At 31.4% G+C, this 24,155-nt stretch overlaps 2 protein-coding genes across 14 annotated transcripts in view; both read right to left on the reverse strand.

Annotated features, from left to right (window-relative positions):
* LOC143229062 (protein slit-like) overlaps window positions 1-24,155 on the reverse strand; it is a 561,294-nt gene that overhangs the window by 140,467 nt on the left and 396,672 nt on the right. The window lies entirely within an intron of this gene.
* Window positions 1-24,155, reverse strand: part of LOC143229063 (glycerol-3-phosphate acyltransferase 1, mitochondrial-like) — a 70,927-nt gene that overhangs the window by 10,344 nt on the left and 36,428 nt on the right. For 5 of the 6 annotated variants that reach the window (XM_076460809.1, XM_076460810.1, XM_076460811.1 and 2 more), the window contains 14 exons: window positions 22,796-22,866; window positions 21,836-21,943; window positions 21,274-21,317; window positions 20,072-20,180; window positions 18,599-18,695; window positions 13,657-13,793; window positions 10,757-10,853; window positions 10,340-10,469; window positions 9,844-9,926; window positions 8,293-8,406; window positions 7,364-7,535; window positions 3,770-3,840; window positions 2,449-2,746; window positions 1,616-1,758 (listed from right to left, as the gene is read on the reverse strand). In XM_076460809.1, the coding sequence (XP_076316924.1) occupies window positions 1,616-1,758; window positions 2,449-2,746; window positions 3,770-3,840; window positions 7,364-7,535; window positions 8,293-8,406; window positions 9,844-9,926; window positions 10,340-10,469; window positions 10,757-10,853; window positions 13,657-13,793; window positions 18,599-18,695; window positions 20,072-20,180; window positions 21,274-21,317; window positions 21,836-21,943; window positions 22,796-22,866 (1,674 nt within the window). The remainder of the gene's footprint in view (window positions 1-1,615; window positions 1,759-2,448; window positions 2,747-3,769; window positions 3,841-7,363; window positions 7,536-8,292; window positions 8,407-9,843; window positions 9,927-10,339; window positions 10,470-10,756; window positions 10,854-13,656; window positions 13,794-18,598; window positions 18,696-20,071; window positions 20,181-21,273; window positions 21,318-21,835; window positions 21,944-22,795; window positions 22,867-24,155) is intronic. The other variant, XM_076460813.1, reaches the window with a different exon arrangement.

Raw genomic sequence — 24,155 nt, forward strand, 5'->3', positions numbered from 1 at the left:
TGAATTTATGCCAATATGTTTGGAATCAAATAATTCAAACTATAATGCTATATATATATACATACAAGTTCATTTCTTAGTTTTAAAGAACCTATCACAACATAGTTTTTAGTGAGTCACACAATATGATGAATACAACTGTTCAAAATTAGATGTTTGTGATATCAAAATACTAAGTCTTCACTTTTGTACAAATTAGGGACTCAAATTACTAATATTAACGGGCTAGAATATAAAATAAGAACCTTGTATCTTTTTGTTTTGCTGAGATAAGATTTATATACTGAACTAAACACAGTGGGCCTGTTCATCTCTTTTAATTTTTGGAAACAGTCCCTTATATACACTTACTTCAATATATGACATGTGAATAGCCAATCAACTATTTAGAATGTCCCCCTAGTGGTTCTTTATAGTCATTTCAATCTGTAAAAAGACTACCATTTTCTTTTAAACCAAGATTCTAAGAAGTTAGGTTGTGTCTTTCGTCTACTCAGTTTAACATTTTTAAAAATCTAAGTGCATCTTAGTAACTAAGCTAAATAAATTATAATGGAATTCTAGAGTGTCAGTATAGTTATTTATGATTTTTTTTTATTATTCAAATGTATATAAAAAAACCCTAGTTGTTGTTTAATATCCTCCACATACAAAATTTTAAAAAGGATTAGCAACTTGCATCTGCCAGCAACTTAGTTTAAAAGGTCATGGCAAGAAGAGAATTGTTAGCTTTATTTTTCGATTTATTGTTCTGTACTTAAAAAAATATGTTTAATAATTTCTAAATAGTAATAATCTATATACATATATAATGTATAGTAATTGAAATGTGACTGTATGTTACAAAATACTAGTCCACTTAAAAAAATACCAAAAACAGGAAACACTAAAAGGCAGTATTACTGGATACATAATGTGTATGTGCACTGCTCCAGTACAGGTTATGCAATGCTAGCTAGGCATGACTGGAAGGTTAATATAATAAAAAATAATATAAAACATATAGTATTATAAGACTTAAGCTACTTAGACTACATATTTATATTTTTGTGTTATAATATGTAATCCTTCTGGCACAAAAAAAGCATAATATAAACTAGTTACTCATTTATTTATGATGTTTACAAGGTTGGTCAAGTGACAGACCTCACATAGTTAAAGTACAGAGAATAACCAAATATAAAGTCTTACCGTAAACGAACATTTGAACTGTATTTAGGTTATACAGATTACACATATATTATCCAAGATTTTTGGGACAAAGAATAGTGTTTTTAATCATAACATGACATCACTTTGTACTCAGACTAGTAACGAAACAGACTTCATTTTCACAAACAAATCTTTTGTTAAAACATTTCATTAAAAAAATCATATCTTTACTAAAAGTCTACCAAATTTTGTGAAGATACATATGCTGTATCAAAATTTATGGTGCAAATACTTTACCTATGGAAATGTGTAGACAAACTTGTGTGTAATACACTGAGCCTATAGCAAAAGAGTTATAACTTGGAATTTTAGTGGAATTTATGCCAGTTCTTAATATTATACAGTGAATATGTTCAGTTTAAAGTTTATTCAAGTAACCAAGTTAATTTGTTGGCATACTTACAGGAGTGAATATGAATTCATACTGCAAGACATCACACAACATTAAAGCTTTGTTCACAAGCTGCTCTCTGGATACAAAGAACCTACTGTCACAACCACGCCAAGAATCAAGATTTTTGTCGACAATAGCAAATAAGGCATTTGCTGGCAAATAGAATACACAGGTTTTAGAAATTTTGCACATAATAAACAGTTTACAAGTTTGAAGACATCAAAAACAATTAAACGAAAACCTGCTCAACATTTCTTGCAGTTAATTTTATCTGTGTTATTAAAAATACATTAAGTTCTTAAAGCAAATTTTCTTCTAAACGTTTTTTAAAATAATTTTTTTGTGTTGTTGCTATATTAATTTTGCAAATAAATATCTGACATATGCTTTAACTAGTACAATTTTTTTTTAAATTAGTTTAAAACACAGAATAATGATTTACACTTTTTCAAATAAGACTTTTCTAATTAAGAGTGTCTTCAGTATTGATTTTGTCTTTCAAGTTCATACAATAACTGAGGGATAAAAATGTATGCAACCATCACAAAAACAAAACTTGATAAAACAAATTTAATTTTGAACATCTCATGCTACACAGTGCTAGTTCAAATGAATACAGTATCAAACATAAATATACAACATAAGATACCTATCTAACTTGGGTACAAATTGTGTCCATGTACAAAGTTAGTAACTTCTTGTTTTCTCGATGAGAACTACATATCATAATATTAGGTATTACAGTTACGTTACAGTAGTAATTTTCTTTAAATTTTCTTTGATCTATCTGCAACCATCAAAAGTATTTTACAAACAAGAAATTGAAGTATAACCTTACTTACCTACAATACTTTCTAATAAAAACACAGACACCACAGAGTTGGAATAATACTGAAGCTCCAAAACATGAGGAAGTCGAATTATAGGTTTGTGAAAGACAATTCTGATGTTACTGTTTTCTTTCTCTGAAGACCAGGCCATCTCAGTTGTTTCTATTGTTACTAGATCCTTGGTCAGAAGAGTAGAAGCATGCCTAATAATGTTGGAACTTTCACCTGTAAACCCAACATCTCGCTTCCGGTCAATGATCTCACCTCGTAACCATGTTAAACTCTGGCACAACTGCTGGAATGTTGCACCCTGACAAGCAATAGATAAAATTGAAATTGATATCTAATTATGTTTTAATTTGTAATTAAGTTTATACTAGTCTCCAATGTAAACTTTTAAAATACAAACTGTAAAATGTAAATTAGTTCTTTGTGGTTATAATCAACATACTAAACCATTAAATATATCTAATAATATTTACTATGTGTTAAAGAGATGTTAAATTCAATCAGATTTTGGCATCACATGGGTTTTACATAATTCTCATCACACCAAAATTCCAAGAAAATTACATATACTGACTTTACTGTCATACACACCGAATGTGTACTACTTGCTGCTCTATACAATATTAACTTATTAAAAGCACCTCATCCAAGGCCACTATTAACTCAGAAATCTGGAGTATTGATTTCATTGCATCCCAGTTCTCTCTTATCGCTGTATATTCACATGAAACTTATAAAGTGATAAGCCATGCAAACACTAAAATAATTCTATGCATACACTTTATCTCCAAGAGAACTTCATGTGTGTGCATTAAGTCATGTTATTTAAAATGTATGAACCCATATTTCAACAAAACTGACATTACAAAGATGTATGTATTTTTCTTTTAGTAAAGCCACATTGAGTTATCTGCTGTGTCCACCAAGGGGAATTGAACTCCATTTCAGCATTGTAAATCCGTAGATTTACTGCTAAGCATTACAAAGATAATGCACTTACTATGCAAACTAGTAGCAACTGTGTAATATATCTTACAAAAGATATACTTTATGTAATTTCCCTTTTTGATACTATGTGCTGTTATTCATAATTTGTTTTGACTTCACTATGTTCACAAAGAAAGACTGATTTAAAGTTAATTAGTTGCAATTTAATCAACACTGCCATATGTTCATACAGAATATGCCTTATTCCCCCATATCAAAACTCTGATATGTAAACCAAACTTCTAGTTAAGAACCACTTCATATTTTATGTTTAAAATATATTACATCATATTGTGAAGCACATACCACTTGGAGAAATATACAGAATATGTCTTACCTTACGATGCTTTGTTAAGTACAAGAAAGCCAGTAAATTTGAACTCATTAAAGCCGTGGTGTGAAAGGCATCTGAAAATAAGAATAGCTTGTAACATTTATCACTTAAATCATTAATTAATAAAAGATAAATAATATTTATATTAAAGATCTTACAGCTTCAAATATCAATCCAGACTGACTAAAGCAAATCTTCAGAAACTACATTCATTATAATGCAATATAAATTAATGCTAGAAAAAATAAGAGATCACCATAAGCAAACAAAACAATGGTAATAAAAACATCAAATGAACACATTGATTTTCTAAAATAATATTTTAGATCAAATCAAGTAAAAAGCTTTAATTCTGCTTCACACTGATTACCATATTAACCCTACTGAGACAGGTATACTGTGGTCACATGTCATGGGACATGTCATAATATTTGAAGTGCTTCAGTTCATCAAACAATTAACATTTTGGGCGTCCCTCTATTTTAATAACTGCAGATCATTTACAGGCATTGTTGTTCCTTTGGGATTTTACTCCAAATGTCTATAATATAGTACAACAAAGTTCCTTCAGAAATAAATTTTGATTTTAAGGTTTTGATCTATTCCAAGTCTGCTCAATTGGGTTAAGGGGGGGGGGTCCATTATATTATTTGAATGACTGCAGCAGCTTCTCTTTTAGCTAAGTAATTTCTGCAAAGGTGAGATCAGTATTTGGGGTCATGACCTTCTTGGAAGTATAATCCTTTGACAATAATATGGAAACCAGTGTCCACAAAAACAAGAAACCCACTTGAAGTAAAAATGTATCTCAGGACAGCTGGTGTGGGTATTAGGGTATTAACACTTTTATCAATAAAGCAAAGATCAACTTGTTAACCTGAAGATGACCTAGAAGGTTGAAATATTGTTCTCTGCTTTATTAGTAAGTGTTAATACCCATACCAGCTGTCATGAGACACCAACCACTGTGAATACCAACATGGATCAGTATCTGATGGTCCTTGTGATGATCCACTGTTCCATCTATATTTATAATAGCTCCCACCAACGTAGCAGAAAAAATCCCATAAACCATCAAACTGCCTCCTCCATGCTTTATGTAGGTGCTATGTACTGAGATAAGTAAGTATCTTTCAACTTTCTTGTGCCAGAACCAAATATTTCAAATTTGAACTTTTCTGTCCACAACACCCAATCATTAACAATCCAGTTTTTGTATTTTTTTAGAATTGGTTGGTTGGTTGGTTGATTTAGTGTTTTATGGCACCAAGCTAGACTATCTGTGCCAAACATCTGGTAAAAAGTTAAAAGTAAATTTAGTAAAATTCATAAAAGGAAATTAAGGTGAAACAAAACAAAGTAAAAAAAACGACATAAATAGCACAAAACCAATGTTTACATCTAGTCTACAATGTCAAGAGAAAAACTACGGTAATTCAAGTTGTAAAGGACTTTTTTTACCACAACTGTAAGAATCATAACTCACCAGGAAGACTAACAGGTAAGTACAAAAACCACCATCATTCACCTGAAGTTGGCCTTTCCAGTCCTGGTTGAGTTATTTAATGTTACGGCCAGTTTCTAATTTCAAATCAAACTAGATGAACTGTGATTTTTAAAAGGGAGCCACATTTAAAAGATGTAATGTATAAATTAAAAAACGTAAATGGCATTAAAAAGATTCATGGCCTTTAAAAAACTAACAACATTACCAAGGTGGACAGTGTCACCATCACCAATAACACTGTCAATGTTATGAACAAACATGCTTAAAATGATGCTGTTGTTGAGAGTCGTAATGATGACAAGAAACTAAAATGTGGCTTATAGTGATCTGAGTGTAACACAAACTACACACTGGTACATCAGTTCCAGATAAAAGAAAACAATGAGTTAAAAAACTGTGACCAATGCGTAGTCCAGTTAGAATAACTTCCTCTTTCCGATCCTTATGGAAGCAAGACAGCTAAAGTCCAAGTCGACTGTCAGCTGGCATGGAGCAGAGCCTTGAATACAGGACTATAGTCCACGTATGGGACAGGCACACTAGTGACAGTGCCAGAGCAGATAGACTTAGCTGCAGTGTCAAGCTCCTTCCCATGAATACCAACGCGGCCCGGTATCCATAAAGAATAGATAGAAGTAGATGTTAAATAGAGATAGGCCAGTTGGTTTGAATATGATGATGAATAGGGTCTAGCATATTTAAGGCCGACTGTCTGGCAGAGCCATGCATAATCGAGTTTTGATCAAATAAGAGCACGATATATCTTTAGAATTGAACGTCGATCCACTCCCCAAGTGGTGGAAGAGAGAACACAGAAAATGTTCAGTGCCTTTCTACATTTGACCCGAAGCTGCTTGATGTGTGGTATAAAGGTAAGTTTATGGTCAAAGACAAGCCCCAAGAACTTCGTATCGGTGAAGTTGTGCTGATTGTGGTCCCTGAGACAGAGTTCAGTATCAGGGTGAATACTCCATTGACGGCAAAAGTGCATGCAAACGATTTTAGAGAGAGAAGGTAAAGCCGTTTGCTGTGGTCCACTTCAGTAAATGATTAAATGTAACTGCCATTCAATATACCTCATGCAACAGTGAGAGGGAGTTGTTCAGTGATGGCATTAATTTTTATACTGAAAGTGTGACACTCAGAACACAGCCCTGAGGGACTCCAAGTTCCTGTAGAAAAGAATGGGAAAGTGTTGAACCCACATGAACTCAGAATCACCTGTCCATTAAAAATGTTATAATAAAAATGGGCAAATGGCCATGTAACCCATATATATGAAGGTCTTGCAAAATGCCATACCTCCATGTATCATAAGCCTTCTCAATGTCAAAGAATACTGATAAAATATAGTCTTACTAAAAACAAACATTTGAACTGTATTTAGGAGGTTTTAGAGATTACGCAGCTAATGTCTGAAATTTTTGGGATGAAGAATATTTTTTTACTCATAACATGAAATTACTTTGCACTCAGACTAGTAACAAAACAGACTCGATATTTCCACAAGTAAATCTTCAGTAAAAAATATTTGCCTAAAAGAAACTTGTAATCTTACTAAAATTCAATCACATTTTGTGAGGAAACACATGCAGTATCAAAAGTTATAGTGCAAATACTTAATTTGTGTAAATATGTAGACACGTATTTTATAGCAAGTCCATTGTGAAAAAAAACCCAAAGAACTATAATAAACACATTGACTGAATTAAAATGAAAGTCAGCTGAGGTTAAACCAAAACATAAATGTTGGTGTTAATTTCTAAACTGCCTTTAAGTAAAAACAGATTAAAATTGAAACTGAAATATTACACTTAGTAATCTGAACATGTACAAAGTTGAACAAATAAAAAATATGCCTTGAAAATAGAAGTTAAGAAAATAATAAATTAAAAATACAGTAAGCTTACATGAAGAAAATATGCCCTTATCCACAAAAAGAAATGTTTAAAATAAGACATATATAAAAAATGATCATGAAATATACTATTACATAGTGAATGAAAATTCAATATTAGATTCCAGAAATAATAATTTGCACAAAAATCAGGATCAAAATGCTATTAAAACACACAAACACATTAACTTACCATATACAACATGTTCTGCTAAAGCCTTTACTATTTGGCGATAATCTTCAACTACAATATCTGTACCATATAGTAAGCCACTTGTTGGAGTTGAACGAAGTGGACGATCAACAGAAACCAAGGATCGAGGAGAAAGATTAATTTGAAACTTCTTGTACGAGTTAAGGAATTCCTGCTCCAAAAAGAGAAGTCTTAATAGCTATTTATTATTTTATAACAAAACAACTAGTAAAATGAAATGTTCACAATATGAAAAGATAGTTACAACAACAACAACAACAAAAAAGCTTAATTAAGGCATAACTTCAGAAAGAGACATTCACGTTTTCTGGGATTTCAATCCAAACAAAGAGAATTTTCTTCAAATATCCCCCTGTAAGTTATGTGCACAATTCATTTGCATTTATGCCAGTTAACGTAAACAGGCACAGATGCAAATGAATTTCACAAGTGCAGGAAACATTTTGAAAGCTATGAATTATCCAAAAGCAAATTTCAAACATTTTGTATCAATTCTTTACTATTTTTATTTTGTCACCAGCCATAATTAAAACTAACTGTAAGATAAACTGACAAAAAAAAGGGAAAATGTAGTAATAACTAGTGAAGCTAATTACAGACAATGAAAATAGGTTTTTGGTTTGACAAATTATGAAACATAATGATTACAATAATACAAAATTAAGTTTAAGAAATGTTTTACAAAATGATAAAGTTAAATATTTATATTGTCTGCTAAGTAGTTTTAGGAAATAATATACAATATATTTAAGTATTTTGGGCTTCAAGAATCTTACTTCTACTGGGCAATTCCTTGCCAGTTTACTAAAATATTTGAAAATTATTTACATAATTCAGTAAGTTCTGAAACACTGATAAAAATTGTTAAATATATAAATGGTGAAATACCTCACAAAAATGAAACTCACTCTCAAAGAAAAAGGCTGACAAAAGTCAACTCTAACAGAACCAAAATTAGAATGTAAAATATGCCAAACTGCTTTCACAGCATGCTTGAAATCTTCCATAATCTTGGGTTTACCCTAATCAACAAAATTAGTGACAAACAATTAAAATTGTTTTCTTAAATAATTTAAAATTTCTCACACAAGACAGGTAACTGCTTTTAACATTTTTACACTTTAAAATCAATGCAAACTTTAATATGAAAAAAAAATTACAAATCAAAAATACAATTAAGCATCTTTTTCTGCTGGAAATAAAACTTCCAAGAATTATACATTTTTCTGTTAACCCTTTCACACCAGGTTCTCCTTTAAAACACTTTTTTGTGAAAGTCTGCAATGTATCCAAACTTTACATATCTGACTTTTAAGTTCTTAACTTTAAAAGAAACCTTAAAAACTATCTAAAACTTCTGATGTATTGTCAAGAGCTGTGAAAGATTCTCTACTTTGGCACTTTGAATCTTCAATAATAAATGGCTGTTATGTAGATGCACATCTATGGAATAAGACAATCTATTTACATGTACATCTGGATGCAGCTGAAACAAGTAATAAATTTTGGCAGCCCTAAATGGTGCCACACCCACCTTCAAGAGATTTGAACTTTATAACCTACACTTATACTTTACATGTGCATGTATATAATCATTATAAAGAGCTCATTTTACATTTACATATGTATATGTGACTACCTGTAGTATTCTTCACTGTCTGATTGGCTATAGCACATACAGTTGTTTATCTAACCTTGTCGTTATAATTTAGTTAACTGTATATTATGTTTTAAAATGCATAATTGAAAAGTTTAAACTTTAAATATACAGTATACTTTGCGTAAATTTTCAAGGGTTATGAAAGTGCTCAAAAGCTTTGTGAAAGGGTTGTAAATCTCTGCCAGAAATACTGTAATATAACCAGAGGCACTAATGACTTGTGTTGAAATGAATATTACTTGATGATAAAGACAAATATCAAAAATTACATATATGCAAAAATGAAAAAAGGTTGAAATTAAGAATATAATCAGATCTTTAAATATATTCCATAAAAACTGTAAAAGATGTACTTTTTCTGGTGCTTAATTTTAAACATTTCATTGCTCTGTACTTTAACATTCTTTGATATTCATTTAGAAGGTTTTCAGGGTTATGCAAATGAAATATGAAAAATATAAGATGAAGAAAAGTATATTTATACTTAAACTGAATATCACCTTGCACTCAAGTTATTACAAGTTTTAGTGCAAGTTACAACAGATAAATAACAATATTTTAGTAAAATATTTAAAATTTTAGTTTTTGCACAAGCTACTTATCATCTTGACCAAAATTTTAAGTGTTTGAGAAAATATGCTAAGAAATCTTAGAGTTACAATATGTATTGCTGCACAAGAGAAATATACAGCATTCTGATAAATACACAAGCCCATTGCAAAAGAGTTAAATCTTATTTAGTTCATAAAAAAAGTAAAATGTCCCATACCTAAAGGTTCATGAAGTTAAGAGTACTTACCAACTGTTCTAGAACAAAGTTGCCATCCATTATTCTCTCATAGCTGATACCAACAGGCACAATATAGGCATCTTCTACAATTCCTGATTTTAAAATAATGTGATTATTTTAGCAGGCATCTTCTACAATTCCTGATTTTAAAATAATGTGATCATTTTAGCAGAATACTTCAGCCCACAAAATCAAAAGTATTTAATGTGTATTTCTGAGATAACCATTTAACTGTAAAAAAACAACTAAGCAGTTTTTGATATTATATATCTGACACAATACTAGAAATTTAAAAGTAACAAAGCAGATTCATAATAATTCTATTCTGACACAGCACAAAAACAAAGGAAAAGAAATGAATTAAATAAATAATAGGTTCTGATTTCCCAACATGTAAAACACACAAAACTGCCATGTTTTCTTCATTTTAATACACAACACTATTGTCTTTCAAAATCTTACCAGAAAAGTTATAAGATACTATTGCATGACATTACAACTCTACCTTCATTAACAGTATCCACGATCACAGACAACAAACCAGCTTTGGGTAAAGAAGCTTTCCCAGTCCTAGTTCGTCCTCCTTCAATGAAGAATTCGAGACTATGACCTTCTCGCATACTTTCTGACATATACTGAGATAACAGGAAGAAAAGTGTAAATTTCTGATAATTGTGTACAACTACAATAGATTACAAATGTTTCTTAAAATTGAGTGAAACCTATAAAAACCAGCAAACCCAATGCATCTTTTCTAAAATATTTTATTCTATAATATATTCACTTGATTTAATTTTATGAAAACCTTTATTACTAAGCCTGTATTTTTATATAACAGCTTTACAACTATCTATCTATCTTGAAAAATATACAAGTTTGTTCATGTCATGAACAATGACAAAGATCATATATATTAACTTACTGTATGGAGAATGGCACGATACACTCTGTCCTTCTTTCCTTTCTGAGGGTCCAGTTTTCTTTTGATGAAAAAGGCTCCAAGACCTCTCATTAAAACCCTGAGAATTTTGTAGTTTCAAAAATGTAAACTCTATAGTTAAAAAAATCTTATAATGTTATTATTCCCTTAAATGGATCCAACAATCATCATTACACAGAGTGATTATAAAAGTTTCACAGATCAGAATGCCATACCTCACAAACAATATGACATATTGAGGTGAAATTGCACATAGGACATCATGCAGATACAAATGCCAATGATTGACAATGTTTTCCAATGTTGCCACCAAGGGTACCATTATGATGTAAAGTCTGATCAATTACAACTGTTCAAAATGTGCCCCACTGGCTTGCAGAATGTTTGTTTCTGTTTGACAATAGACATTACAGCAACAACACTCATCTCAACTGGAACAATGGCCATTTCCCAGATAATTGTTTCACTGAGGTCTGAAACTGATTATAAGGATTCCAAGAAATGTGCAACTTCAAGTACACTCACAACCCTAAAACAACTAATGTTAGGTCCAGTAAATGAGGTAGCCTTTTAAAAGGAAAGCAAAACTTCAGGCCCTGAAAAGAGGTTCCGTTACCCTGTGCATTTTCTTCATTTCATGCAGAATCTACGTTAATTTGTTTCCCTACTCTGCCCTCTTTTCCTACCCCTGCTCATGATGTTAGTTTTGTTTTTTCATCACAATTTAGCTCCAGCTCTCAAATGACCCCAAGTCGACCATCAGAAATCTACCAAGACGTAAAGCAACCAAGTGTTTACCTTACTTTTCATAATGACTTTAACCTTCATACATGTGCAGGGCTGAAGAGAAACAGAAGTTTCTGAGTGCCCCAGATTTGCCTTTGGGGTCTCCCCAAAGGTCTTTAAAACCTAAGCGACTACCAAGTCTAAAAAGAAAGAAAAAAAAATGATTCTGTCCTGAATGTACTCTCAGGTTAGCTGCAAGAACTGTATGGTACCATGCACTATTGACTCTCCAGGTTTACAGTCCAGATGCTAATGATTATTCAAATAAGTATATTCCAATTACAGTCAACTGTAAAAGCACACAACACTATCACCTCAGCATTATGAAGGTATATAAAAAATGAAGTGTGCTTCAGTCTATAACATGCTAGCATGCTGTTGATCATAAACTTTCAGGTTTTCAATAATTACAAAACAAAATCAATGTGTTGGGTTAGATTTATTTCCTTCAGTACTTAAACATAAGGAAACTTTTGGAACAGCTGGAACTAATAAACCTAGACATTGGGCAAAATAACACACACTGATGTTATATATATTCACCAGTTTGCAAGCTTTAAAAGTTCCATGTTGGTTGAATAAGCTGCACTGTAACTCTCAGAAACTGCAGTGATACCCCTTGTGGCAAAACATGACAACTGTAACATTTGCATCTGTATGTATGAATATCTTAATGCCCCTTTGCAAGTTCACCTTCCTATACCACACAGTTTGCGAGATATTATGCTCTAAGCTATGAAACTAATTATAATCACTTAAATATGCTATTCTAGTCCAACTGTGTAATAATATGAATAACTAAAACCATTCTAAAACCTAGCAATAAATAATATCATACTAACATAACTATTACCACAAAAGTTTTCATACTCAGTAATAATTTTAATACTTGAAGTATCATTTTTAATTTTAAGAGACAACCACTATAAACATAAAATCCCATGTTCAACAATAAAACATTTATCTAAGTAAAAATTTAAAATTACATTTAATAAAATTGTGTTAACATTTTTACCTCCCCTAAAATGACCAAAAATGGGCATATCCCATATTTTTTAATGTATGTGTAAGGGTCATGTAAAAAAAGACTTTTGTAAATGGGCCAAAATATGGGAGTAATTGGTAAAACAAACCCTACAATTATCCTTTTTATGGCATTTGACCTCCCTATAACTAAAAGTGGACAAGTCCAACATCTTTAACCTTTTGAAGCACCTAAAAATGACCAAAATAGGAACACCCATATTTAGTTCTGACCCCAAAAAAATTACTCAAAATGGGCATATCCAACTTTTTGTATGTGAATATATTGTGCCAATTTTCCTTTCGATTACTATAAATATGATGCCAAAACATACATTTAAGGGATGACCCCATAAAATAAGTAACCTATATCCAAATAATGAAAAAAAAGTATCTGGGCATATTGAACCAAAGTATAACCCTACTAAGCTCCCACTAAATCCACCAAGAACCATTTGTAAAAGAAACACTAGAAGAACAGTATGTCTCCCTGTTTCATTAAAATACACATTTTTTAAGCTATTAAAATATGGTCTTGACTTTGAATACATTACAATGATATTTTATTATACAGCTTTATTTATAATATTAAAGTCAGTGATTCTACATTATAAGGAAAACCCAACTTTTCATAATACACTAACAGAAAGCAGATGTTTTACTTTATCATTTGGGGAAAATGTTTACTTTGATCAAACATGTTAAAATATTCAAGTTAACAAAACCACTTATGTGATATTACTTGTAGTTAGTTTATGGTTATTATCTCTTATTCATTTGTGGTTTAATAGTAGTGAGACTCAAATGCATAGTACATAAGTATTAGTATCATTTGGTGTACTGATATCAAGTAAAACCATCCTAATCAGTAACTATATAAAATCCAACGGTATAAGTGCAGTACCCCACTTTTTCTTACGTACCTTAAGAAAAGCTTAAACTCAGGGTTGCTGGCACTATGAGTGAGTGTTCTGCCAACTAAACTAATGAGTGACCCCTGTTTGGCACTTTATTAAGAAAACAAACTATTAACATTAACAACTTGAAAATAACCAATAACTCAAACAGCTTACCCAAAAAAAGTGATAAGCAAGTTATCACCAGCAGCAACCAGAGGAGCCCTCAAATCATTTATGTAGAGGATAAAAGTAACAAGGATGTAGTCTAAATGACTTCGATGTAGTGGAAGATATATCAGAGGCACATTATTCTGTAATACAAGCCTTACATCACCTTACATGATTAAAATATATATATTGCAAAATAATCCAGAAAGTCATTATTTTATTAAAAATATACAAATTTTATTTTAAAATCTTGAATTAAATCCTGGTTATGTATTAGTTTGTTATAACCTACAAACAAGCCAAAACAAAAATAAATCAAAAAAATAATAAAAAATGCTGCACTAATTGAAAAGATCCCAGGGTAGGAGTTATAATGTGGTATATTAAAATAATTACACATTTTTCGATAACCAGATTTTTAAACAAGTAATAGGAGTTCCAATGGGAGCTAACTATTCTACTTGTATATAAAATTTACATATTTACTATTATAAGAATAGATTTATTGAAAACTATACAAATCCAGATATTTGCACCTTTAACTTACAGATAGATATAGATGATTTAATTAGTATAAATAATCTTGAAATAACTAATGTTATTAACACTATTTATTCAGCAGAATTAAAAACTGAAAATACTTCAATATCTAATTCAGATACACATTATTTAGATTTAGAAATTGAAATAATTTATAAGAATATCAATGTTGATATTTTTGATAAAAGAAAATATTTTGTCTTTTCAATTTATGGTCTACCCTCTTATAATAGTAATGTACCATACATTTATGTTGCAAGCATAATAGTTACACAATTATTCAGATATTGAAAATTTTGTAATAAATTACAGTATTTTATCAATAATGTTGAAATACTAATACAAATATTAATAGTTAATAGATATAATAAAGAAACTTTAAATAAAATTATTAAACTGTTCTGTAACATGAGAATCTATTAAATATAATGAAATAATTTCTAATAACTATTTTGTTATGAATAATAACATTTAACAACTTGGCACTACTTTACGAGGATGTACACCTAGCTGGGTATAAAGGCTTGTTTATAACATGATAGTCATAGCAGATTTAGCAAATGAATGAGTGGTAGTTGAGAGCAATACTAGTTTATTTAGATAACTGCATGAGACTCTTAATACTAATTTAATTTCTTTATTGGGCTATCAATTAGTGCCTTTCTATCATAATGGTGGTTGGAATGCTAACTTCAAGAGACAAATTTAATTTATTTACTTCCAAAATGGCAGTACCTTATTTTTTCTTATTCTTACTTTTCAATTAATTTTTTTATTCTTCTTTATTTTGAAGAGCAGTCACCTTCCTACAACTATCTGCAGGCAGTAAAGAGTAATAGAGATGTGGGACATTGTGAGCTTGAGCACTCACATCCTGCTCTCTTAATATCTATTTCAATATCTATTGCTACTCTCTTATTTTACTTCTTCGTGCGAGACTGGCAAAATGGAGGTAAGACCTACAGACACTGTATCCTCACCACAATGTGGGTCTCACTTCTACAGTCACCTCCAAAACCTAGGGTACATTTTGTTTCTCACATTGTAGTTTGTCCCTGGGATCTTTTCAATTAGCACAGCACATTTTGTTTATTATTTTTTAATTTATTTTTGTTTCACTTGTTTTTAGGTTAAAATAAAATAACATAGTTAGTAAGAGGTTTGGATTTGCTGTTTCTCATGCAGTCCTCCTTTTTGATTTTATTTAGTTAACTTTATTAATATTAATTTTCTCTAAAATGTGCATGCATGCATGACTGTAAAAATACAAAGAATGAGAAATTATATACGTACACACACAGACACCATTTTCCTCAGTGATACAATTTCCACTTAGATATTTCATTTAAAAAATTTAAAAATTCTTAAGCAAAGAAATAATAGCTTTTATAAACAATTTTAAAATTAGCATATGTTGTGGAAAATATAATGACAAAACTATATTTTAATAAGTAGATACAGAACACAACAATGGAAAATTATCTCAAATTTTTTTTTATTGGAAAAACTATAAACATTTATATTTTCATTTTTATAAGTACCTTCTACATCACTCCCTAAAACACATATTTGTATGCTCTAATAGATAGGATAGGTACAGCAAGATCAATCAAAGTTTCCCAAATTAAAATGTATTTCTGATAGGTACTTCCCTTGACTCAAAAGATTAGTTTTTTTCATTTTGTACTGTCTTCTATTTACAGACGTTTTTTGAAAGCATACCACTAGCTTTCATCTCTCACTCTATTGCAGTGGTTCCTAACCAGGGTTGCTCGCACCCCTTGGGGATGCGAGATAGCATTCCAGGGGGTGCAAGATAACATTTCAGTTTATGCAACTTTTAGTTTGTTGTAATATTTTTTCTTTACCAAATGTTTTGGTTTTCTTTATATATCATTAAAAACTAATTATAAAAATTTGTTTTGGCCACCTTCACCTTTATTCTTAAATAAATAATTACTGTGAGGGGTGCGAGAAAATATTAAATTTTTTTAGGGGTGCGAGGCATAAAAAAGGTTGGCAAGCACTGCTCTATTGGAATCCAAAGTTTGAACATGTCTTTAATTTAAATCACTATGCGTATCCTCTCCATTAATAGGAAAACTATACTATCAATTAATGCACACAACTCCCTCTATGTTACATGTCAGCTGTCTCTCAAAGCTGTATGGGTGGGATGGTTGGTCACTTTGAGAAGGTTCTTTCTTCATCCTCCCCAATATTTTGCACATATGGATTGTTTTCTTCAACATCCAACTCAGTCAGGCTCTACTGCAACTGCCCTATCTGTTTCTTTACTTCCCTATCTACTGGTGAGGTTGTATAGTATTTGAAGTGATGGACACTTCCAATACCTACCATACCCCTTGACAGGGCTCATATGCATTTGCTTCAGTGGGCCTTTCATGACTAGTGGAAACTTGCAATAGATCCTTTAGAGATCCTATTCATCTTCCCCCTTGCTTATTTATCTTGTTGGTAAAGGACAAGACACATATATTGGCAAGAGTCCCACTTCCTCCTCTGATGCCTGAGCAACATCTGTTTTTGAATGTATTCCTTCAGAGTTGGAGTACATAGACTGCCCACAGAGATTTTAGGTCACTGGCCTGTAAAAAAGACATTAATATTCTCAATCTCCTTGCTCTTCAATAGGCTTTGAATCTTTTGTTTTCTCCTGCCCAGCCACCAGCACATTATGATCCATTTTAACATTTTTACTGAGTGGGTTCTATTACATTGCCCAAGGGGCACAAGGTCCCATTCCCTGTGTTTTTGCACTATGATTCTTCTTTTTGGGCCCACACGCATCAAATTCTTTTGAAGTTGTGTCATGTCGCAGGTACTTTCCTTCTATTGGTCAAATGTATTTTTCATTTTCTGAATCTCATTTATCCCAAGTGTGGTTCCCCGCATCTTGTTGTTTTCATAGTGGTTCTGTCTGCTTCTAGGTATGGCCCTTATTGATGCATATGCCACCACCTTCAATCCCAATTACCTTGGTTCTGGTCCATCTGTTCCTTTATGTTTAGTCTCCCATCCATTTACTTCTTTGGATAGTCTCCATCTATGCTACTACATACATGGTCATTCTGATTGCTCTTTCCTGGCCTGTTGAATCATGGTTCCCTCAGTTCCTCCAACTGTAGATGGTCCCCTCCCCTTTCCACTTTCCTTCCATCCCAACCTACTCCACCAACCCAGTTATGAGTACTGTATCCAATGCCATCCATCCTGCATCTTCCCACCTAGCTTTTATCAGGTTCTTGGATTGACTTTCTGGTTTTTCTCACACAGTAGCTTCATATTTAGCTTATTCCACTTGCCCTTATTTGGCCAGTTACCTATGCAATTAGGGAAGTAGCGAGTTTGTTGCTCCTTGGCACTGACTTAGGCTTTGAGGACTTCTTACACTTTTGTCCTAGGTTTCCCCTTATTATATGGTTGTTGACAATCTGAGTAGTTTTTCACTTGTCCATGGTAATTGGGGTCAAGTACATGTGATGGACTTTCTTCAAATTCTGAAGGACACATTCCCAGATCCCTAGCATATGACCACATTGGTTGTTCCTGGAGACTTCCAATAGGTTTCTTCTGGATTCCAGGTCTTTAAATAAAGATACCAGATGATGATACCCAGTGAGTGAGGTTTTGAATGTAGCTGAATTGCCAAGTGCAATCCACTGCACCCTAGCCACTCTACACCTTAAGGCACATCATCTCTTGTTCACTTCCTATCATAGGATTGAGCAATTCTACTTCTTATATGCCTCTTTGTTGGACCATCCTCTCCAACACAGATACACTTTCTTCTTGTTTTGCCATATCTAGTCCTCTTGACAATATCACTTTTCATGGCATCAAGAGATACCTGGTTCAAATGTGTTGCAGTGCCCTTCCTTACATGTTTTAATCTGTTCCTCTCAATTAAGTGGTGTCCTTCAGATTCTTCTGGGGGATACAACAGTCCCTCTTCTAATTCACTATGGGATTCAAGCTCATCTTGTGTGTGAAGGGAAAAGTACTGTACAAGAAGTTATAATGTTCCTAAATGATAATGTATTTCCAGTAAGTTCTTCCCTTCCCACCATCTTCTAGTGCTCACGTCTTCAGCCAGATTTCAGTGACAGTTCATTGGTGGCATATAAATGAAGTCTCATGAGTGACATGATAGTTGTGCTTGCCTATTTGTGAAGAGTTGATTCATAGTGATTTATACAAGAGATGTGTTGGAACTTTGGATATCAACAGAAAGATAACTGAAGGCTTGTGGCGTGCTCTAAAAAAGTTCATAAACAGATGGCAGTACCAAACGAGAAAACTAATCTGAGTGGGGTAAAAGTACCATATCAGAATTAAGAAATTACATTTATTCATTACACAAAATCAATGACACTAATATCCTTACCTTACTCACTTTCCTGAGAGCTTCTATTTGGCCTTTATGCACATAAATACTACTCAGAATCCTTCCAAGGATTTTGTAAATAACCCAGCCTGAAATTCTATGATACAAATTAAGAGGGTACATCAAAATTTGTAACAAACATGGGAAGAATTATTTACAGTATTCAACAAAAAGAAATACAAAGAGAATAAATATGATGAAAGTTATTTTTTTGTTGGATTTGGAATTTTTACACAAGGGATACCTTGATATCTTCTTTCTTATTAATGACCTCAATTCCAACTAGTTTGAGGTGAGCCAGTAATTTTCTTAGCTAAGAAATTTTTAAAATCAGGTAGCTGGCCCAGATGGCAACCATGTAAAATGAGAATGTTTAGCAACAGGAATTCAAACTTCCTATTCTCAGTTTGCTAGTCAAATGCCCAATTGCCATCCCTAATATTGAACCATTAGATAAGAGGGAAGGCAGCTGATAAACAGCACCCATCATCAATTCTTAGACTAGTCTTGTCTCATGCAATAAAATTTCATTATAACTTATATGAGCTATGAATCCTCAGATTAACAGTCCACATATGCTAACCACTAAGCCATTCTTGGTTAAGTTATCCTAATTAAAAGCTTTAAAGATCTCAGACAGTGGAAAAAACATTTCAAATATTTCAAAATGATATATAAATACAAGATAAGAATTGTGCCTAAAGCATTTCCTGTCAATTTTTCCTATGCAGTCTCTTTGAGCTGTTACAACCAGTACAGTAGTATGTTGTATCAATCATTTGGTGGAAAAGGACGTTACAGAGGCAAGTAACCACACAAGGGGATGCCATTGTTGTTTACCTTATGTGACATATGTTTGCCAGACTGATTTTCCAGATGAAACTTTTTGCAACCCTTTATAAAGCCTGCCAACAATCACCAAATGTGGAATTTTTTTCACATTGACTTGAGTCCATTAAGGATTCATATGATTGCACTTTGAGGGATTTTACATAACTTACACATAGTAGCATTAAAAATAGCCTCATGTTCAAGGTCTAAGTAAAACTTCTCTAATTAAATTGCACTGTTAATAAGACACAGTCATGTTTATTCTGCAAGTTTAGTTTGTATGTATACAACATACACAAAATTTCAATTTCATAATTTCAAAAATGTTACTTATAATCCTTATCTACATGTTGTAATGTCAATTTTTGTATAACTTAGAAGACTAACTTTACATAACTTCATGACAAGAAAAGGATACCACAAGTTACATAGTTGTTAACAAGTGCTTCATTTGTACCATGTACTTTAATAATAGCAGTTTTATGGATTACATTAATCTAGTCAATAATTTTAAAAAAATGTACCAATTTTCTTTATTCATGCGCCTAAATCCACATGGGAACAGAAATGTATCTATACAACACCTAATTTTGTTATCATGAACATATTTTTTGATAAAATGTATATTAAATGCAGTCATACCTGAGCAGTAAAGATGAAATGCAAGATCTCATTCGTTTCAAAATTTCTATTGCCCTCTTCCTGTGTTTCTGTCTTAATGGCATCAGGTGAATATTGTCCAGGCCAAGTTCTAAGTTACAGTGATTTAACATCTTTATTACTGCGAGCTTGTTAAAGAAAAACATAATTAAATGAAGGAGTTTTGTATCTTAATATAGAAGGAAATTCCTAAATGAATGGTTTCTAAACACAATCATATCAGATTGTGGCCAAACATTCTACATCAATAGTTTGGGAGTTTGGTAACAAGATATTACTTCTTAACATTGTCCCCATCAACTCTTTCGAAACAAGAGAGGCACAGTACACCTAATTCATAACCCTGAAAGTAATCATGAATACCCATGAAAATAGTCATATTACAGCTGTTGATAATGTAAGTGCATCTTCACGTTAATGATCCATGAACTGAACATGCAAGTCCATTGGACCAAAGTTATATAACTAATTTTTACAATAATTCATGAAGTATACCTTTGTGAAAGTCTAATAAAAATTTGTATTGTTGACTAAAAGCAGGTGGGTGTCAAAGTGCTCATGCTTTTTTTACTTTGTACAAAATTCTATTCAACAATACCATGTTGAATAGCACTCTGTACAAAACAAGGGCATGTACTTAGACCTACACTTGTGCATGTAGAGGTTAACAGAATAAACTGTCTGCCACAATTTACTTTTACCAGCACAAGATAGAATTTTTTTTTTAACACCACTAATATGCATCAATACTAATCAAGTACATATTGTGCATTACACTTATGGTTTCATCTCACATATTTTACTTGAAATTAATATTTTGGGTATTTTGACAAACAGCATTCAACTTTTCAATAAGGAAACACTAACACGTTACATGTAAATTTCAGTTACAGAATTCAGAAATATTATAATGTTAGGAACAGTGAATAGTTCTCTCTCTCTCTCTCTCTGCCACATATAAACAGCTCATTTTATAAATTTACTTAGACTAATATGAAGTCAAAAGCTATATACACAATTATACATGATCAAACTTGAAGATATAAGTATTTATAAAAACTGCATTATTACATCACAAGTGTTATATAAAAAAGGGGGTATTATATTAATTTGTACTGATAACATTACTCTTAATTATCCTCCAGAAAAGTTCTTGTTTAATTAGTGAACAAAACACCACAAACCTGAAAGTTCTTCAGCTGCTGTTTCTTCTATAGCATTTTGAACCCTATGGTACAGATATAGTAGAAAATTTTAAATTCTCTGGAAAAGTGTATGAATCAATTAGTTTGCAAGTTAGTGCCCAGCATTCTAAAAATATTCTGCTGAATTAACTAACTATTTTTTTAATTTCCTTAAGTACTAAAGTATATCTCAAACAAATCATCAATTTAAATACAGCTGACTAAAAACAAACAGCAGCCATCAAAGTTTACAAGCTAAAATAAACATACATTCATTGCACTTCAAACACTTTAGACTGCTTTTTCCTATTTATTATTTAAAATTAAGTTATGTTACTATCACAAACCACTACTGTGGTTCATAAGGGTCATATAGACTATTTCAATATAGGATGATATGTTAAAGTATCACTTCCACATCTCAATTTTCAAAGCAATCAGCATAATAAAATGTATTAATCCTAAGTGTAGAACACAATTACATATAATAGGCTACTTATCACACTAATTAAATTTGAAATGTTTACATTATATCTATTTTTAAACTGTCCTCTCTTCTTACCTTTCACTCTGGATAACTCTTTTACTCACGTCTGGATATTTAAACTCTGAATTTCTCTGCAAAATGAATGCTGCATAATGAAATGTTCTAGTCAACACTCTGTTGTCCCTGAGAAAATATTACACAATATCACAAAAAATGTCATTAACATACATCAATGCAGTTACTACTCCTTGTGTGTGACTGCTAGCCAAGTTAGCTCGAAAATCAAAAAAATTAGCAAATAGCTTTATCAATAACCACCTAAGCACTCAAAAATAAATTAAATAATATTAATCTTTAATACAAACTGTTTTCAAGACAGACTTGTTTGTATCAACAGTAGTATGGTGATGTTTCAATTTCAAAAACCCTCTTAAAAAATACATACTGCAATTAATTTAAAATTGTGAAAATTTAGATTAACAATCAGCCTAATACTAGAACAATTTATGCATATCAGTTCTTTTGAACAGTAGCAGTCGCATTCAATTCATAATTCTTATTAAATCTAGAGGGAGGGAGAAGCACTGTAGCTACTGGTAGAGAAACATTTATTTATTCTTAATTCTTTTCTTTTAGTATACAGTAAAAAAGCATTTAAAACACACCTTACAAAATCTATCTACAGTTGTGAAATGAAATAAAGAATACCATTGAAATTAATTAAAACCTATTTTCCCTTAATTTTGTTTAACATTCACGGTTATTCATTTCTGAATTATAACTTCGAGGTTGTATTTTCTCATTTCATTTCTTTAGAATTTAATTTATTTTTATAAAGTTAATTTGATTCCAGTTTCACTTAATGAAATAAACTTTAATCCAATAATAAAAATATAACATTTCCAAATATATATTTGTATAACAATGGAATCCCTAATTTTGTTTTTTCTATGTATTTTTTATATTTAGTCAGTAAGTATATTCTGTTACCCAATACAGTCACAAGTGTATTAGAAATTGACACCCTGCACTGACCTGTTCTGTGTTGGAACATGCAGGATGTTAGCAATTCCCAACATCATTGCCGGATCTTCAGAAAACTTCATCTGTCAACAGAAGATATTTTTCACTACTTGATAAGAGTATGTGAAATCTAAAATCCAACTGAACTGTATTTTAGCAACAAATATGTACATTTACTATTTAATACTGAGAATAAGTAAACTAGTGATTCCACATTTCATGAAAAACAAATTATAAAATAAAACTTCAAAGCATTCAGGTAATATAAATGCACATTGCATACATTTAAAAAGCAATTTAAATCAATAAAACACTATTAAAATACTGAAAAAAATAATATTAGTTCAATGACCTGTTGAACTTTACAAAGAGTTACTGTAATTTTTTTAAGATGTACCTACCTTAATTTAAGTAGTTTACTATATTTCAATTGTATATTCCTAGTTAGAATGCATTAAAAATGTGTTTAAAAAAACCTTATTTAAAATTTTGGTTACAAGACTTATTCAAGTAAAGCTTAAAAACATGTTTCTACAACACAAAATTATTTTCCTCAGATCAGTAACAAAATACAGCAGTTATTGTATGTACTTTCATATCTGTTTGTTCACCATGATGAATTCAAATTCATCACAATTTACCAAATAAGAGTAGTTTTATCCAAATTTCAAGGGAAATGTTTTTGTTGTTGTTTTTTTTGGGGGGAAGAACATTTTCAAAGTTCTCATACTTCAATTATAAAAGTCTTACACTATTAATTACTTTGTTATATAAATCTTAAAGGAGTGTACTTGAATAACTTATATAAGAGCCAAGATTTACATTTGTGTGTGTAAAACCTTAACCAATCTCAAAGAGTATATTGAAACAAATAAATGACTGCATACATACTAATATGAATTCAAATGACTGCATACATAGTAACAGGAATTCAAATGACTGGTTTATTTCTTAAGAGAATCAAATTAATGAATATGGACAATTACACAAACTATGGTCATGAAACTAAAAATTCAAATTTTTAAAGCATCATTTGATTTGCCCCTCAAAAACATTTCACATGCATAGCTGTAAAATGTTATAAACAGAACCATTTTAAGGGACAAAGCTACAACTGTTTTCCCCATTATCATTAAAACACTGATTAAGACTTATCTTGTTTGCACAGGTTTCAACATTTTTGACTCAAAAGGTTTAATTTCATGTATCACTCATTGAGAACAGAAGATACATTGGTTTTAGCCTTGTAACACAGTAACTGGATTTTTTTTCTCACTTTAATTGCTATGGGATTAATACTTGTTGTTGCTATTTATGCTTCTATTAGTTATTTATAATACATTAAAAGAAATGTACCCATATTTATCACACC

The sequence above is a fragment of the Tachypleus tridentatus genome, chromosome 10, assembly GCF_004210375.1.
Source record: "Tachypleus tridentatus isolate NWPU-2018 chromosome 10, ASM421037v1, whole genome shotgun sequence".
Classification (NCBI taxonomy): Eukaryota; Metazoa; Arthropoda; class Merostomata; order Xiphosura; family Limulidae; genus Tachypleus; species Tachypleus tridentatus.